This window comes from Heliangelus exortis, chromosome 1, assembly GCF_036169615.1.
Source record: "Heliangelus exortis chromosome 1, bHelExo1.hap1, whole genome shotgun sequence".
Classification (NCBI taxonomy): Eukaryota; Metazoa; Chordata; class Aves; order Apodiformes; family Trochilidae; genus Heliangelus; species Heliangelus exortis.
In genome coordinates this window covers 116,198,098-116,216,671 of record NC_092422.1, presented here as the reverse complement: position 1 = coordinate 116,216,671, position 18,574 = coordinate 116,198,098, and the positions used below count along the sequence as shown (strand labels likewise).

The window sequence follows — 18,574 nt, the reverse complement described above, 5'->3', positions numbered from 1 at the left end:
ATGGAAAGCAGGTCTTAGTCTGGGTTCAGAAAACAGCCCCATTAGGTTTGTAGGGCCTTGCTGTGTCCCAGTGCTTAAGAACAACAGTGTAGAGAGCATCAATGTTTTTTTTTAACCAGGGAAAGATCCATCCATATTTTGTTGGCTACCCCTAAGAGTGCCATGCACTGAAAGACAGCAAGCACCTTGACCTCAGCTCTGCCATGGGGAGAGACTCTGGGTATGCAAAGAGTCACATCAGGCTCACTCACCTCTGACCATCTGTACTGCAACAGGTTGCCAAGAAGCTAGGTCTGAAGATGAACGAGGTGGACTTCTATGAACCATTTATGGATGAGCCTGTTCACATCCCTGATAAACCTTACTCAGAGGAGGAACTAGTTGAATTTGTGACGGAGCACAAAAGGTATGTGGTGTACAGGACACTCCTGGCCGTGGGAAGTGGGTGAAGGTATCTGTCATCACAAGATGGCACCTTTTGGTGATTTGCTGACCCATGTTTGAGATTCTGGCAGATCTTTCCCACTTCCAGAGATGCAAGTATCTGTGCTGCAGAGTCCATCGCTGTGGTGCTGTGACAACACAGCTTCCTTCCTCCCTGGTCTGTCTTCCCTCAAAGAGCGAGAAGGTTTCCTGGCAGTAGAGAGTGGAAACCTTGTCCTACTTACCCTTGGTTTTATTTTGGATCTGTTCAGAATATAATCTTCTCTAAGGCCTCTCAAGCCAAACCCAGATTCTGTCCAGTTTCCTCCTTCCCCAGAACAGCTTCACCAATGGGTATATCCCTCTCCTGATGTCCAATATGTCTGTAGGCAGGTTTAGGGACTCGGCCACAAATGGTCCAGAAGCATCTGGAAAGGCTGATGCTGATACAAGCACAGGGTTAAATATAAAGGCATAATACCTATGAGGTGTTGTATATTTACACCCTTAAAAATACAGCACAAGAGAGTCATGCAGGCCATCTGCTGCTCCAGCAACTGCATTTCCCAGCAGACATTTGAAGGGACAAGAGAAGAGTTTAAGAAAACCAGGGCTATTAGGGGAACTCAGACTGGGCTGAGCTGGAGGTTTGTGTTCACACACAGAGGGCTCAGAGACAGGAGATCATCTCCAGAGTCTGTGAGACCTCTGTTTTTTCTGAAATGTGAAGGCATCCTCTATCTCCCATGTACTCACAGGTCACTTTGCTGACCTCCTAGACTTCCTGACCTCAGTCTTTTCCATCTTTCTTCCCAAGCTCTTTCTGTCAGGCAGCAGCATCAGGAGGCTGATTAAACACAGCCAGCTAAGTGCTAGCCTAATAAGGCAAGCCCTCCACCAGCACAAAATTGCAGTGGAAACCCCCCAAGCCTTACATATTTCAAAAAGCTCTGTTGTGTTTAGTAGGAGCAAGGGGTTGGGGTATATATTTCACAAGTCCCAAGACTCAGAAGAAAATCGAAAGGAGTCTCATGAAATCAGATGCCTGAAATCCTAAAGCTGGCAAGATACTGCCATAGCAGGGGTGGAACCTGGACAGGAGTGATATGTTCCCAGAAATTAATGCTGACTCTCTCAGAGCAGAATTGCTTCTTCCTGCTTTGCCACTAGTGAAGGACCTGAAGCCAAAGGTTGAAAGTGGGATTAGTCAGCCACAGAGATGGTCAGGGCTCAAGAGAAGAACAAAGTGACCTCAGTAACTGCACCACGCTGATTCCCTGTAGACACCTCACCAGGATCTTAAGCTCTGTAGAAAGGCATAGAGGACCACTCACCTCCACCCCTCCATGCAGCAGATTTTCTTAACTTAACCCCAGCCCAGTCAGGAACGGGCAAAGCCCTGCTGCCACCTCTCCATCCTGCAGACAGCTCCATCACATCACTGGGGAAAGCCCCCCAGTGCCCAGCAGCACTCAGGATCTTTGGCATGCTTTAAACAGCCCTTCCAAATAGTGTTCCCCCTACCGTGCCCAGGTGGGCTTCACCACCTCTTCCTCCAAGAGGAAATGGAAATTTGGAGATTTGCTGGGCTTTCACCACAGCCTCAAGGCAGGAGATGAAGCAGGTGCCCAGGAGGAGCCCACATGCAGCCTCCTGGCTGGTGTTTCCCTGGGCAGCTGCAGGTACTGGGGGTAAAGTTCATCCTCTCCAGAGCAGGTCAGGAAGGTGGTGTTCAGCACCATGGGCTGACTCTCACAAGGTTAATAGGTATCCTAGCTAGGGATGGTGGCTTGGAGTCTCATCCCAGATTTTGCTCTCAGTTACACAAGTACAACCAACTTGCTAGTTCCTCTGCCTGCAGCAGCAGGACTCTGGCTTTATGCCTGTTTCATATTAAAAATGCGGGGGGTGGACACCACTCCCCCTGACCTATTCTCTGTAATTATGGTGTAGTGACAGGGGGGCTGAATTCTGTTCCTTTTTTAATCACCTAAACCCCACTTACCTTGCTCCCTTGATCACTGGGGAGTAACCAGAGTAACTCTTGAGCAATTCTGCAACAATCAGTACACATGGGTGTGATCAAATCCTTCCCAGCAAGTTGCCTTTCTCCCACAGCTGCCCCCAGGGAACAGCTGGGGAAAGCATCTTGAAAGCCAGGCACAAGTATATAGAATGCATTCACCTGATGTACTCTCCAGTTTCTGACAATCAGCAATGAGGAGACTTGCTGGGTCAAAAATTGTATCCCTGATCTTGTGCTTCGTGGCTCTTTCTTCAATTTCTAGAGTAATTTTTAACCTCGTTTCTATTTTGATGCTGAAAGAATCCAATTGCAATGAGTTCAATGGCTGAATTATGCATTGCATCAGAAGAGCATTCCTATTTGTTACGGTTATACCTGCTACCTAATCATTTCACTCTCTGTCTCCTAGTTCTTGTGTTATGAGGAAAAATGACTAGCCATTCCCTGTTTCACTTTTTTCTTCTATCACTCCCAATTTTTTTAGACCCTCTGCCACTATCCTGTTCATTCACCTCTTTTACAAGACAAAGAGTTCTCATCTATCCAATCTCCCCCAAAGAGAGATCATTCCACAGGTTCACTCACCCCTGTCATGTTTCCTTATCTTTTTTCCAGTTGTCCCATAAAGTTTCTATGTTGGAATGACCAGAACCACAATTACATTCGTTGTGGAGATGCACAGTGTAGTTGTCAATTGTTATAATGTTGTGTTTTTACAACTGTTTGTAGCTTTCTTTTTGCCTTTTGCATTTGCAGCTGATGCTTATGTAACACCTGTGCCCCTTTCCTGAGAGGCAATAATTAATTCTAGCTAATTTAGAACCATTTTTTCACACCTGTATAATCAGGGTTGGTTTTTTGCAGGTGAGCTGCTTCCTATGTCTATCACGCAGGCACTCAGATCTCAGGAGATCTCTCTGTATCTCCTCAGTCAAGCCAGTGTTTGTTGTCTGAAAAATTGGATATGATAAGGAAATGCTGCCATATTCCTATTTCTCATCTTTTTCAGATTATACAAGAATATGTTATGCATAGAATCATGCTAAAACATATGCAATGAATCTTAATTGGTTGTCACAGGATCATAAAATGGTTTTGGTTGGAAGGGACCTTAAAGATCATCCAGCTCCAACTCCACTGCATGGGCAGGGACACCTCCCACCAGACCAGGTTGCTCAAAGCCCCATCCAGCCTGGCCTTAAACACTTCCAGGGAAGGGGCAACTTCCCTGGGCAACCTGTGCCAGTGTCTCACCACCATCAAATTAAAGAATTTCTTCCTAATGTCTAACCTAAATCTCCCCTCTTCAAGTTTCAAACCATTTCCCCTTGTCCTCTCACTACACATCCTTGTAAAAAGCCCTACCCCAGCTTTCTTGCAGGCCCCTTTCAGATATATTGGAAGGTTGCTATAAGGTCACTTTGAAGCCTCCTCTTCTCCAGGCTGAACAACCCCAGCATCCTCATCCTGTCTTCATAGGGCAGGTACTGCAGCCCTCTGATCATTTCAGTGTCTCTCCTCTGGACACGTTCCAGGAGCTCTGTGTCCTTCCTATGCTGGGGACTCCAGAACTGGACACAGCACTCCAGGTGGGGTCTCACAAGAGCAGAGTAGGGGGGAGAATCACCTGGCCTGACAATCTCTCTGTGCTTCTTTTGATGCAGCCCAGGACCTGGTTGGCTTTCCAGGCTGCAAGCACACACTGACAGCTCATGTTGAGCTTCTGGTCCACCACCATCCCCAAGTCATTCTCCTCAGGACTGTCCACAATCCTTTCTCCTCCCAGTCTGTATTTGTTCATGGGATTGTCTCGACCCAGGTGCAGAACCTTGCATTTAGTCTTGTTGAACTTCATGCAGTTTGCATGAGCCCACTCCCTCTGTCGTGAAAACCAACCTTTCATCTCTATCTTTCATTTTGCAATGCCATTAAGCCACAGGAGGGCCTCTCCTTTGATCAAACTGCATCTTAGTTCTTCTGAGTCCAATGAAGGCAGTTCACTGCATCAGCCAGGATATCCTTGCCCACTCATTGACTGACTTTGGAATTCCAGCAGACCCGTGGCCATGGTTTTCTTTTTGAGGGCCATGTGCCTCTTGTCCTATCAGATCATATTCCTTCAAATGTGTGTTAATGCCACTTTTTCTTGTGGCATCATGCCCATGAGGAAGCCACTATTCCAGATCTGTGTCTCCTCAGGTCCTTTAGGAATGTCTGAAAAATGTTTTTTTTCCACTGCTCTGGTAGCAAGGCAAACCACAGTGACAGGTTACACATCTCACTGATGCCACCTATTGCAAGTTTGTTTTAGGACCTCATCCACCAACAGTTCTCCTTGCAGCAGCTCCTGAGGCTGGTCTTCCAGCAAGGAGACCTGTTCTGCTGGGGCAACCTTCCTCAATACCTGATGCCCTAGTGAGCAGAAATGCAAAGGATTTGTTGTTCTTGTCTGCTATGGCCTTGTGCTCCTTGGGTGCCCTTTTAACACCCCAGTCACTTCTCTACCTGACAGGCTTTCTGGCAGGTTTTCTGCTACAGTTGTGTCTCAAAACATTTACTATTGGTTTGGTTTGGTTTACCCTTTATGAATTACTTTTAAAAAAAATTGTTCTGGTCAGTCATATGGTATGAAAATTTTCTTGCCAGATTATACTATGATCTAAATAACCTTGTCAGAGGTTATTTTGTCTTTGCTTCATCAGACCTTGGGAGGATTTCTGCAGTGGAATTATTCTGGAGTAAAATCAGGGGAAAAGGGGAACAAAGCCCAGTGGGAATGTCCCAGTGACTGCAATACACAAGTGAATGGGTCACGTTGTGCTCTCAGCATGGAGAGAACACTGGGCTATGTATAGGACTAATTCACCAGCACAGAGAGGCATCTCATCTTCCCAAGCATAAACAGTGTCTTCAGTGATTCCAGTGGAAGCAAGGGCAGAGTTTTATCACCATAAATTAAAGCATAAGCTGACCTACATGCCCCCATGCTTGCGTTCAAAATGTGGCGGTCAATGGTGTTAACTCCAGTCACCGATCAGATATGCCACGGTGACATTTTCCATGATGCCAGCAGCTCCTCAAAAGAGCTTTCCTTTCTTCCTTTCAGGGCCACCTTGAGGAAACTGCGCCCAGAGGACATGTTTGAGACATGGGTAAGCATGAGCAAGCAAGAAGCTTTGCATCCACCATTAGCTTCCAACAAGAAACCAGTGCTCTAAAGTGTAGCAGCAAGCCATTCTCTCGGGGATGCGGCTCTTCTCCGGAGCTCTCTTGCCATCCCTCTCCTCAGACATCTCCATCTCTTGTCTGATTCTGCTTCTGGGAGCATGCCTTTTATTTTGCCCTTCAGCCCCGCCCATTTCCGGCTGGGGCAGGCCCTAATTATTGGGCACAGCTGGGCCTAAGCTCCCAGTTCATTATCGGCGACACCTGAGGACTTGTGGTTCTCTCTACACTAAAGCCCTGCCCTTTGGCTGGGCAAAACATTATCATTCCTTGCAAAGCCTCTTGCCCCACTCTGGGAAGAAAAGAAAGCCTTGGTTATGACGCCCAGTTCTTGAGTTCAGACAGTGTGGTCAATTGCTTTGCTCATCAGTGGTGGACAGCTGAGCTGGGTCCTGTTTCTTCCACAGAAAGAACAGTGAACACTAACCAAGCACACCAAGGAGGTGCAGAGCCTCTGTAGTGGCCATGATGTATCTGTGGAGAACATCATTCCCAGGGATGCTGTGTCTTACCTAGTGAGCATCTAAACTTACTTAGTGGTGATGAGGTGACTTCACTGGTCTGCACAACTGGCAAACTACAGAAGTCGTGATTTCCAGGATGACTCATGAAAATTATACCAGAGTAGTTGTACAATTAAAAATGCAGGCAAGGGTGGGCAGTTCAGTTAATTATGTAGATTACGGAGCAAATCATCATGCACTAATTGCACTTCTCATGGTGTGACCAAGCTGCAAGTCAGAGATTGTGAAGAACTGTCTGGTGGTTTGGCACTGCTCACACGCAGAGGACTCTCCTGCTCTGCAAGTGTGGAGGAAAAAGGAAAAGGTGGAAAGAGAAATCATGTATAACAAGTTATCCCTTCACTGTGAATGAGTATGATGTTAATACCCAGCCAGGGACCTTCAAGTGCCAGCTGAATGCTAAAACCAGAGATGAACAGGTGCTTTGCAGATGCTAAGGAAGATGCAGTCATTCCTCCAGAAAGCTCAGGACATTTATAACAGCATAGAGTTGCCTCTTTGCTTGGCTCTGTAACATGAAACGCTGCAAGACTCCAAAGCACAAAAAGCCTTGGGAGTCTTTAATGCAACAAGGCAAGAGGTAATAAAACTGAATCAGGAGTTATGAGTCGCCTAGGCATGATAGCTTTTAATTTTATTTTGAAATACAGATTCAGTATAGAAGATAACTTCTGAGAGCCAGTGAAGTCCCTAAAAGCTTTTTCATGGGGCTTCAGCGGGACCCAAATTTCTCATGTTGTTGTTTTGCTGTTGTACTGAATCTTTTCTGAAATAGCCTGGGGAGAAGCATGAAGTGTTGGTGATGGGATGTTTGCTTAACCAGCAGCCTGGGAATTCAAAGGTTGCCTCTGCTAATATCAGGGGACTCATACCTGCAGGTGACAATGGGCTGGATTCTGATCTCACTGTGAGTTCAGAACATCCCCAGTGCCTTCACTGGTGTTACTCTAGTTTTGTTTGCTGCCTTGGAGGTCAGAATATGCAGCTGTATGATACAGCTATATATGTAACTATAGAGCACACATACACATATGGGTATATTATTTTGCTGTATGACAATGCTGGGTGAAAATAGGGATAAAAAGCAACAGTATAGAATTTTTTTTGCAGCTATTAGTGATCTGAATCCCAAGTAAATCTGCCTAGAACGTCCCATTGAAAATGTATTCCCCAAAGACACCAGCAAAGGCCCTGCATCTGCTATTGTTTTTAAAGCTAATATTTTCCACTTAATCTTTCAGGGGTTTTTCCTTTCTGTTTTTGATGGTGGCTTTGTCACCTCTGAGCTCAGAAGGGAAAAGAAATTAGCATTTAGATGGGAATTTTTCCTCACATTAAAACCAATTGAAATGGAAACCGGGACCGACAGCAGATGAGAAAGGCAAAGCAGATCCGTGGGATAATTCAGAGATGACATTCATAGGAGGTGGATGATGAACTGGCCGGCAGATCCATTGGCCTTTGCCACTAACATTACCCATTACTCAGGTGTCTCATGAAGAAAAGCAGTGCAGCAGGCTGTCATTTCTGTGCTCCATTCATTGGAGTCCCGAAATGAGTCTCTCCCTCCCCCCTGGGGACCCTCACCTAGAGCAGAGACCCTTCACCTCCTGAAAGGCATCCAAGTGAGTCACCTTGTCTCTCATGTTGTGAGAAACCTCCTTTCCTGTCTCTGAAGGAGCATGGGTGGGGGCTGAGTATGGTGGCAGAGATTTGTTTCCCCACCTAACCATCCCCTGGCAACTGCAAGTTTATGAGGGTAGGTGGCCCTGGGCATGGAGTGTGAGCCCATATTCCCATGGTACAGAGCATCTTGGCCTTCCCTGCAGGCAAGGTTTTGCCCCATACCATCAGAATCTTCCCTGCCTTTGCCATCATGGTGCCCACTTCATTTTTAGGGTTTCAGCAACAATACCAAAACTACCTGCTTCAGCATCTAACACTTCCACAGCTGAGCCTCACCTCAGCTCCTATTTCTGGTGCCTTGGTGGGGCTCCAGTCAAGCCTCCCTTTGTAATCATCCCATTTATTTGAAGGCATCCCACCACTTCTCATCTCCAGCAACCATATGGACTCTGTGTTCCCTCCCCAGCCCACCAGTAATAGTCTTGTTGTTTCCAGGAGGATGACATGGAGGGAATCCACATTGTGGCATTCGCTGAAGAAGACGACCCAGGTAGGAGACAGTTTTCTTCCTTGTGTGACTCTCTGTCTCTCAAGATGATTCCATGTGCTTTGTTTGCATTGTGGAGCCCCACACCCCAGCCAGGACAGGGAGCTCAACTTGTCAGGACAGAGAGCTGGGAGGTTTCTCTGTGTTTACACTAGCAATTGTGGTAGATGGGATTCAGGTTCTGGATATAAATAGGTGGTCAGCTGGGAAAAAAAACAACATCAAAAACATCATCCCCTCCACTCCAGCACCAGGATTTGCTCCCAAACTCTGTGCCCATCTTGCTGTGTGGCCCTTGGAAAGTACTGAGGACGGGGTGGGTGATGGGCATCCAGGAAACCTGCAGGCAAGAGCTTCTGAAAGGCAGAGGCATTGGTGCTTCTCGGCACCATCAGTGTGCCCAAAAGCTCTGACCTCTCGGGGACTCAGTTCCTCCCTCACCACAAGAAAATAGGGACATTGTTCCACTCCACGGAAGGATTACGAGGCTTAATTCATGTGTAACTAATTTCAGTACCCGGGGAGGATGCTTGAAATTAAAAGCCTTATTATCAGCAGCAAGAGCTGAGAGACAGCATTTTAATGAGAACTATAAACAACTCCTGTGCGCGTAGGAGGGTGAAGGAAGTCGAAAAACCCCACAAAGGAAAAGTGCCTGCACATTTGCAGGAGAGGGCTGCAGTGGTTCATGTATCATTTCAGATGGGTTTGAGTTCCTGGAAGTCCTGAAGCAGGTTGCCAGGGACAACACTGATAATCCTGACCTGAGCATTGTCTGGATTGACCCTGATGACTTTCCTCTGGTGAGTGACAGAGGCTCCTCGCCTTTCTTCGTTTAATTCATGGATGCAGTTTGTGTGTGCACGGGTGCAGGAATTGCCCAGGGAATTTGGGGCAGGAAAGGGTGGGAAACTGGACCATGGGTGCTGCCTGAGGGATGTTCGTTGGGGTCTGCTTCCCATTAAAGTAGTGTCTTGGGAACATTCAGCCTCTCTTGCCCCTTGTGTACTCCTCAATGCCCATCCAGCTGAATTAATGCAGTGGGGTATTATAAACACCCTTGTCTGAGCTTTGTTTCTCTCTCCTGCAGCTGATCACTTACTGGGAGAAGACCTTTAAGATCGACCTGTACAGACCACAGATTGGGGTGGTGAACGTCACAGATGTGAGTAGCATGTGGCCAGAAAATCCAAACAAGCCAAGGTTAGGGTGCTGGAAAGGATGGAATCTGAAGTCCACCAGAATCAGTGGGATTTCTGCTGTTAAATGGAAGTAGACCAGGTGTTGTCTCTGGGATAGGGTGGTAAAAGGCCTCACCATTCCCACACACAGATGGGTCTGTAATATCTCCAACCTCAGGCTTCATGGCTTTGGTCTGAGCATGTTTCTGCTGCTGAGTTGCACACAAACCATGTCTGCTGAGGAAAGGACCATTCCCTCTGGTCTGAGCTTTGAGCCTTTGCCTCGTTTCAGTTCCAAGGTCTCACATTTCCACCCTAAACCACAGAGTGCACAACTGTGCCCTGATCTGACTGAACCTGGGAGGGCTTGTGGGGGAAAAGTCTGTGTGTATGGGGGGATGGAAAGCAAGCCATGCTTAGGGGAGGAAGAGAAAAAAAGATGTTTTTGTAGCAGGAGCAGAATGGTCCAGCTCAAGTGTAGGAGAAATGGTCCTCAACAGATGACAGGGAGAAACTGTAGAGCCTTAAAAAAAACACAAAAACCAAACAACAAATAAATACACAGCTTTAATAAAAGTATGACATAAACTAGTAATGTAGGGACCCTGCTGGGGCAAAAAGGGTACACCAGAGTTCATCCATGACTTTATCCTAAGCCATTGCCACACAGATGCTGCGGGAGGGACTTGGGTGGGAAGGGGAGATGTGTCTACCCCATGCCCAAAGGCAGTGAAGAGCTTCCACACTGTCCTGCAGCACTGCAGAAGGAGAGCTGCATGGATGCTGCTGCTTTGGCATGGTGGTGCCAATCAAGCCAGCTTTCTAGCAGCTACTGTCTTCAACATGGTTGGACTGAAGTCCTCAGGCAATGGGGCTGAGGTCAGATTGCCTGCACACTGTGAGTTTTTAAGGCAGGTGGGAGAGGAGCCCACCCCGCCCCCACCAGCAGAGATTTGAGGAGAGCATCTGAGTGCAATGGAGTGCTCATCACAGACCTGACACAAGGACTGAGAGAAACCATATTTTCCTGTCTCTGGCAATAGCACTCCAGATGATCAGAGAGCACATAACACAGCATGCTCCAGCCTGGGTTAATTTTGGTTATTAAGTTCTGGGTGTTTTAGGGTCTTTAAAATGAACTCGTGTGGGTATGTAAGTCTCTCTGCAAGCAGAAATGTCTCCACTGAACAAGTGTTTGCTATTTGGTACTTGGCTTCATGTTTGAAATTTCAGCTGTATGGGAACCTGATGTTTCATTACAAGAGAGCACACAGGGACTTCAAATTGGTCCTTGATCTATCACTAACATTGCTCCAGACTCCCATGTACTTTCCCTCTACCTTCCCAGAAAAAGTGGGACAGTGAGAAAGTACTAGGCCATTGTACCTCCTGTTATAAGAATGCTGCAAGACCGTAAGATGGGAGATGTGGGAGAAAAGTGAAGCAATGGTGTTACGAAGAAAGTGGAGGCTCTGTATCCTGCCCATCCCATTGAGGGAATGAGTGGCTACCTTGTAAGTCATGGAGTAGAGGTGGCACTGGCTGGATTTGAGAGGTGCCATAAAGCGGCATCGACCAGCCCTTGGGACAGACACCTAAAAAGTGGAGACCCAGTGGGTCTTGTTAAGGGACAGATTAAAATCGTGAAGGGAATTAACAGACAAGCTAGAAACAGAGCCCAAGTCTTCCAGTCTTTTGCCCTTGTTACTAATCCATGGTATTTCCCTTCATATATTTACTGCAGTTGGCCAACTTAAGCCATTAGCCATGCTTAATTCATTCAAAGCTATATTAAACTGCTATCAACGGGAATTCACTGAAGTAGTATTGTCAGTGGCAAGAGGATCATACAGAAAGCAGTATTAAGCAGGAACATGTGCCTTATTATCCAGTAGTCACACAGAGGCCTGTAAAAACTCATGCATTATTTAGCTTTGATATAGTAAATGTTGATTATACTTTTCACAGGTTCTATTTCGTTCGTCTCAAGTCTGTTTTCTGTTCCTCAAGAGAGAGATTTAAGAGAGTTTTAGGTTGGCAGGCGATATCTAAAACAAACACTGAGCTCATTTCATTATTTCAGTGTTACATCACTGCATTCAGACAAATTACACAGGTACAAAGTGAGGCTTACACAACAGAGTAAAAACAAACACTGCTGTTGGCTTCGGTGGACATAACCCCTCTGACCCCACTGCTTCTCTAAAATCCTGCCAATACAAACACCAGAGCTCCCAGAGGTCCTCACTGTCCTGTCGCATCGCAGTGGCTGCGACAAGCTACCAAATATTGCTGCTTTATTTGCACAGCATCCCTTCTAGGTGCATTGGGCCCACTCCTGTTTCCCCTTATTTAAAGGTATTTCTTCTTGCCATATGAACAGGCCTGAGGTCAGTTACATGATAACCTGCATGAGCTGCATGCCTCTCCATGGCTCTTTTTCATTACAGGTCTGGTGTCTTAGGAGGAAAATATTGTAAGAGAGACAGCTTTCCCTGAGGAGAAATTGGTTTGTTTTTTTTAGCAAGCCATAGCACAAAGACAATCAGGTACCACAGACAGGGAAAAAAGAGAGGTGCATTTGCAAAAGCCAGGAGTTATCTTCTACAGACAAAAAGCACTTGCTTCTGCGACATCAAATGCCCAATGAGATAATTTCATGGCACCTCTCCAAAACAGGAGGTTGATCCTATTTTATGGAGGGGAGACTGTGAAGGGAAAGGGGCTTACCCAGGCATTTACCAAGGAACCTCTGGCAAAGCAGTGAGAAAACCTTTTATTTCTAGGTCTCAGAGAGCCTCTAAAACCTATGTTTCTTGTCCCTGGCTAACAGCTGCAATTTAGGCAGAATCTTCTTACTGAATCCCCCCATCCCCTTTATGGAAGTAATGCAAACAGATGGAGAAAAAGAGCAGGGGGGCACCAGGGTATTTGGTTTATTGATCATTCCTTGGCTGGAGCCTATAGGAAAGGCTCTTCCAAGTGGAGCAACCACTATCACATACGGTGTCCAGAGCAACACCTTGAGGTAAAGGTGATGGTAAAAGAGGCTGGGGATAAGGGGTGCTGAGAGCAGGGCATATAAAGGCTCAAAGGAAGAGGTCCCATAGGGCTCTGTATGGAATGAGGGAAATGCTGTGATGTCCTGTGAACTGGCATGATGTGGAGGAAGCTGGACTAGGTCTCTTTATGCTCTATGTAGCCTTGGAGTCTACAGCACTGGGCAGGCAGGGTGAGGACAACGCATCAAGTGGATGATGCTCTTGCTCACAGGTGTAGGTACAGACAGCAGGAACACATCTAATCCAGGACTAAGAGTACCACATAATGTAAACCCATTGACCAGTCCCCCTAGTCAGAAGCAACTGCTCTTCAGGGGAAAATGGTAATCCCAAAGTGTGGGCAGAGAGATGCTGTGGCTGAGCCTGCCCTCAGGCTGTGGCAGAGAGGGAGCTAATGCCACCCCCACCCCCCCTTCACCTCACCCGTGGTCCAACCCTTACTGCCACAATAGCAGCAAACCTGCTCTCTTCCCCGTGTCTCTGAGGGTGATGAATCCCCCCATCACCTCTCCCCGCAGGCTGACAGCATCTGGATGGAGATCAGTGATGACGATGACCTGCCCACGGCCGAGGAGCTGGAGGACTGGATAGAGGATGTGCTTTCTGGGAAGATAAACACTGAAGACGATGACGACGACGACGACGATGACGACGACGACGATGACGACAATGATGACGATGACGACGACGACGACGATGACGACGACGACGACGACGACGATTAACTGTGACTCTGTGCAGTTTGACTTGTGGGGGGCTGAGAGCCCCCCCCGCTCCCCCGCGGCAGGTCCCTCCATCGGAAGACCTGTGTTTGAGCGTCAGCAAGCACCGCTGCTCCTCTTACCCCCCCCGTCCCCGTCCCTCTCCCCCCGCCCCTGCCCTCGCCGGGACCCCCAGCCTGATTCTCAGTGGTGCTGAGCCCCAGCGGCAGCACCGCTGCCAATCATGCCTCCTTAGTAAGGACAACAGGAATCTGCAGGGAATCCGCGCCCAGTGCCCCAGGGCAGGAGAAAAGTGCCTGCCCGCTCGCTGCCAGAGGGACACAGGGAGGCAATTTGTATTTCCCGTGCTCATCGGCCCAGCACTTAACATCCAAAGACCAAATCTCACCTCAAGACATAGGGAAGGCCACTGTAAAACTTCAGTCCTTTTATTAAACACGATGCCCTTTGCAGCCACTCTGCCGAGACCACTCCATCCTGCGAGTTGTGCTGTGGGAAGTCTGTGACTACTCATTAGCATGCTAGGAGCAGCAGAAAGCTTGGGGAGGGGAGGAAGGTTTTAAGGATGCTATTTAAGTTTTCAGTGATTCTGTATAACAACAGGATATTCTTGTCTGGCAGTGCAATGCAAAAACCAAACACCTTGAACCTCTTTCTTCTTGAAAGCTCAGGCCAAAGGTAGGTTAAGTGCAAGTGCTCTGATATGGGATGTCAAAGCTTGGGAGTACCTGAACTGATGGAAAGGCTGACCCAGGTCTGAGCATAAATTCTTGAGGCTGGGGATCACAGCATTGAGCCAAACAATTTGTTTCAGCCCCAAAGAAACACCAGAGGAGGTCATAGGCCAGTTCCAAACATCTGCAGCCAAGTCTGGGCTGGAACAGAACTGAAGGTGGTGCATGTGAGATAAAAAGCATACTCCTTCCTGCCTGTGGAAATTTTCAGCCTACCCTGAGGCACTCCAATTTCGCATAACCTTCCAGCTTTAGCTGATTTAAAATCCAAAGCCTTCCCAGCATCTTCTTCCATGACCAAGATTTTGGGAGAGAGCACAGCCATCCAACCATAGTAGATGCTGGAAAACGAGAATTGGGCAATGAGCAGTGAAAGGATTCAAGCTGTTTGGCTTTTAAATGTTCAGTTGCACAGTTACTCCCTGCTTAGAGACTGGGATGTCCCATGGTAGCCCACAAGAAGCCTCTTTTAACTGCAGACTGAGGAGGAGCTCAGCACACCAGCTGGCAGTCGAGAGGGTCACTCACAAACCCAAGACTCAGCAGCAATTCAGTCCTGGTGAGCGCAGCACCATCTGTGTGCAGGTCACTGTGACAGTGTTAGGTGTCCCTGCTTCCCCATGCTGGCAGATTTTAATTGTCTTAGCTTCTTAGGTTTGAAAATAGTGCAATGAATGGAGAGTTTGGAAATGGTTTTATCCTTATAAATTTATAAATATGTTCTCCAGTCATTCAGACTTGTTAGCATAGGTAGGGTACACACATCCTTTCTTGCTACAGACAAAAAAAACATTGTTCTGACCTTTCTTATACTGGCTTACATCAGAGGTAAGTGATGTTAGGGGAAATAACTGTGCAAGGGACAGGAGAATTTGAGGTCGTTACACAAATGTGAATCAGCCTGATGAGAAACAAGGTTTACACATGATATATTTCCTTTATCAGATGAACTGCAAAGCCAGATTTTATAGACTTCTTTTTTTTTTTTTTCCTGCCTGTTGATCAGTCTCTTTGACTCTCTCTCTATGTTAGCTGAAATAGGAATTTGAAACTACTGATACAAAAAAGTTGAAGTACTGGTATATTCCTACATGTGCCATATCCTCTTGCTGGTAAGTGCCAACATGAACAATACACAGCTGGATATCTCTGTACCTCTATGTATATGAATGGATACTGTGCATCTATGGTATATGATGAGGCCATGCTAGCTCTTCATTGAATATCAAACACTCAACCTTTGCTTTTCAGGCACAGCTTAATAGAATAGACAGCAAAGCCTCCCGGTCAACTATTGTCTTATAGATACTTGCCCTTTCTTGCTTCTTTATGATGGATAAGCACTGCCTGGAAAACTTGAACCAAGTGAGTTTGGGGAGACCATCCACCTGGTCACACGAGGGTTGTGAACAACTCACCCCCATCTCAGAGGATCTGCTGGAGACTTTCAGAAGGCTCAAAATACAGAGTGCTCTCAGCTCGGAGGTCCTGTCTTTCACACCCCCCTCTCTCCCGGCTGGAAAGGTGCCCTGCTTCTGCTGTTTCCTTTCAGCCTTTTCCTTGAGAGGTTTGCTGGAGGCTCCTGACTCAAAGAGAGAGGGAGCAAGCATGACTCAGGGTCTCGTTGATGCACATGGCTAAGGAGTGAGATCAAGTAAAAAAAGCAGTTTAGTAGTCTCTGTGATTAAGGGACAAATGCTGCTTATGTCACTCACCTCAGCAAAGTACTTCTTTATCTTTGCCTTGGGGCTATTCCCCAGAGTTAAACACACTCAGTGTCACCATCACCCTGCCTGAGGTAACAGCCTGCACGGGCCCTGCAGCTCCAGGTCAGTCACTGCAAAGTGCCATGAATTTCTATAAATGTGAAGAATAAATGAAAAGTTGCTCTACTGACTTTCCTAGCTGGCACTGTCTCTGGACATCCCATTTGGCTGGGTACTCTCCATGTACCTCCCCTCCTGCTGTGGATGCCCATCTGCTCTGCTGTGCCCCTCTCTAGATGCTCTGGGAGGCACAGCTTGTGCAGGCAGACCATGCCAGTGGCACTGCAGACACCTTCAAGTGCACAGGCAGGTGCACAACTCACTGCATAAAGCAACAGAGCTTGGGGGGGGATGAAAAATAACGTGGTGGTGCTTAGGATTACACAGAGGGCGGTGGGGCTGAGCTCCTGCTGTGGCTGGTGTCAGTGGTTTATGGAAAGCTTCCTTTGAGTTATGAGAGAAAGGGCTAATTCTGTGGCTGCCACTGCTTCATGGTGCCAGCACAATCCTTTACGGGGTTACCCACTCCCTCTTCCTTCATCATCCCATAACTATTTTCTTTGCCCATGAACTTTTTATTTTCAGCTGAATGGATAAACACATAAAAAAAGTTAAGAAAATGTTGTGGCAGAGGAAGGGCTGCAGCAATGAAGAAGAGGAGCCAGCAAAGTCTCTCCCATTCACCCATAATGTCCTGTCTGCCCCAGGCTCATAGTGATGGAACCACTGAGTGAGGTAATAGTCCTTGTGGAGAAGATGGCAGCTTGAAAACAAGGGTCTTCCTTGCAGAGACAAGTAGGACACTGGCATGTGGAGGTATCACACACAGGACCTCCATGCACAGGTGCTTCTGGGCTCCTGTGTCAGACGTAGGCACAATGGGCACATGAAAGACACAGGTGGCCCCAAGGAGCAAAGTCAGCCTAACCCTGCCAGCTGTGCACTCAAATCAAGAGGCTGGCACACTTGAATGAGAAACCAGCAAAATAAATCTTTATTTAAAAAAAAAAAACAAAAAACAAAAAAAACCAAAAAAGCACACATCTGAGTATTTCTGCAAACAAGCCTGTTAAGGCTGTCCCTCTCTTAGCAAATAATCCTTTTTTCTCCAAAGTGTTAATTAGACATTCATGTTAAATGGACCTTACTGTACATAAAGACAAGGAATCTCATTTTGCCCTCATCCAACTGCACATGCTTCAAGCTGATCAGTCACTTTGAACTAGCCAAAAACCCTAGCCTTACCAGCCCCCAGTAATGGTGAGGACCCGCTGGTGCCCAAGTGATAGATGCCAGGAACATGAATTCATATCCCACTTCCTTCCAGTACCCAGATGTGGGGCCAGGGGACACAGAAGGGTATGTTTGGTGTGCTGTACCACAATCCACCCCTCCACCCCATGCTGTTCATAGGCAAGGATCAAGGGAAAGGGAAACCCATCCAGAGCCATATACTACAGCATGGAGAAGAAAGCTTCTGCCTTTGCAACAGAGCCAAGGACACTGATGGAGAGGCCCTGTGAACCAGAAAAAGCTAATATCAATATTATTTTGGATATCTAATATCAACCCTTCGGGAAACAGCTCCAAATAAGAAGGCAAAGGATGCAAGCTGGAAGTCACAGATTGCTCCATTTTTTCATATTTGCAGAAGTTTTCATGGTCTTTCTGAGTGGTGAGAGTCTCCTGTGCTGTCTTTGGGAGAGGAACAGCCCCGTAGTTACATCAGAGATCTTGGTTGCTTCCCATCCCACAACAGAGCTGCCAGCCAGATGCCAACATGCATACCTCAGAAACAACTGATTCATTACAGAGGCCAAACAAAAGAAAACAACTTTGCCTTTTATTCCCTGAGAAATAATTAATTAGCCAGAAACATACCACTTCCCAGCTGCTGCTGACTTATAGAGCTGTGAAAACAGGCCAGGATGGCACCTGGATTCTGCTCTGCCCCAGTAAAGCTTTGGTTTTGGGAAGCCCCTCACACATCCTGTCGCACACCAATGCTTGGACTTAGGGGGGCTGAGGAGCCAGAACAGCTCAACAGGTGACAAGCACCAAGGCCCTCCATGGCAAAGCAAACTGTCTTTACATCCCAGGTATGTCTATGCTGTGCAGTGCAAAGCCATCTGCTAGAGGCTGGAAGCAGCAGAGCACAGCAGGAGGGTAATTAACCCAGGTAAGGAGGCTGTGAAAGCAGGACTGAGTAGATTACAGAGAACTGCTTGAGAGAGTCCAGCACAGAGCCACAAAGGTTGATAAAGGGAGTAGAACATCTCCCTTATGAGGAAAGGCTGAGGGAGGTGGGTCCCTTTAGCTTGTAGGAGACTGAGGGGTGACCTACTTAATGTTTATAAATATGTAAAGGGTGAGTGTCAGGAGGATGGAGCCAGGCTCTTCTCAGTGATGATCAGTGGTAGGACAAGGGGTAATGGGTGCAAGCAGAATAATAGGAGGTTCTGTGTAAACATGAGGCAAAGCTTTTTCACTGTGAGGGTGACAGAGCACTGGCACAGGCTGCCCAGGAAGGTTGTGGAGTCTCCTTCTCTGGAGACATTCAATATCCGCCTGGATGGGTTCCTGTCTGACCTACTCCAGGTAGTCCTGCTCTGGCAGGGGGGTTGGACTCAATGATCTCTCTAGGTCCCTTCCAACCCCTAACATTCTGTGATCTATGATCTCTGTGATCTCTACCCGAGACCCAAGACTGTACAGCACCCCACTGCGCTGCACCATTG

The 18,574-nt window shown here is 47.2% G+C and overlaps 1 protein-coding gene across 2 annotated transcripts in view; it reads left to right on the top strand.

Annotated features, from left to right (window-relative positions):
• Positions 1-18,574, top strand: part of CASQ2 (calsequestrin 2) — a 155,810-nt gene that overhangs the window by 20,418 nt on the left and 116,818 nt on the right. The window contains exons 6-11 of one of the 2 annotated variants that reach the window (XM_071760350.1): positions 276-406; positions 5,556-5,601; positions 8,320-8,374; positions 9,074-9,174; positions 9,462-9,536; positions 13,133-13,460. In XM_071760350.1, coding sequence (XP_071616451.1) covers positions 276-406; positions 5,556-5,601; positions 8,320-8,374; positions 9,074-9,174; positions 9,462-9,536; positions 13,133-13,339 — 615 coding nt within the window. In that variant the 3' untranslated portion in view covers positions 13,340-13,460. Of the gene's footprint in view, positions 1-275; positions 407-5,555; positions 5,602-8,319; positions 8,375-9,073; positions 9,175-9,461; positions 9,537-13,132; positions 13,461-18,574 lie in introns of those variants that run through there. The other variant, XM_071760343.1, reaches the window with a different exon arrangement.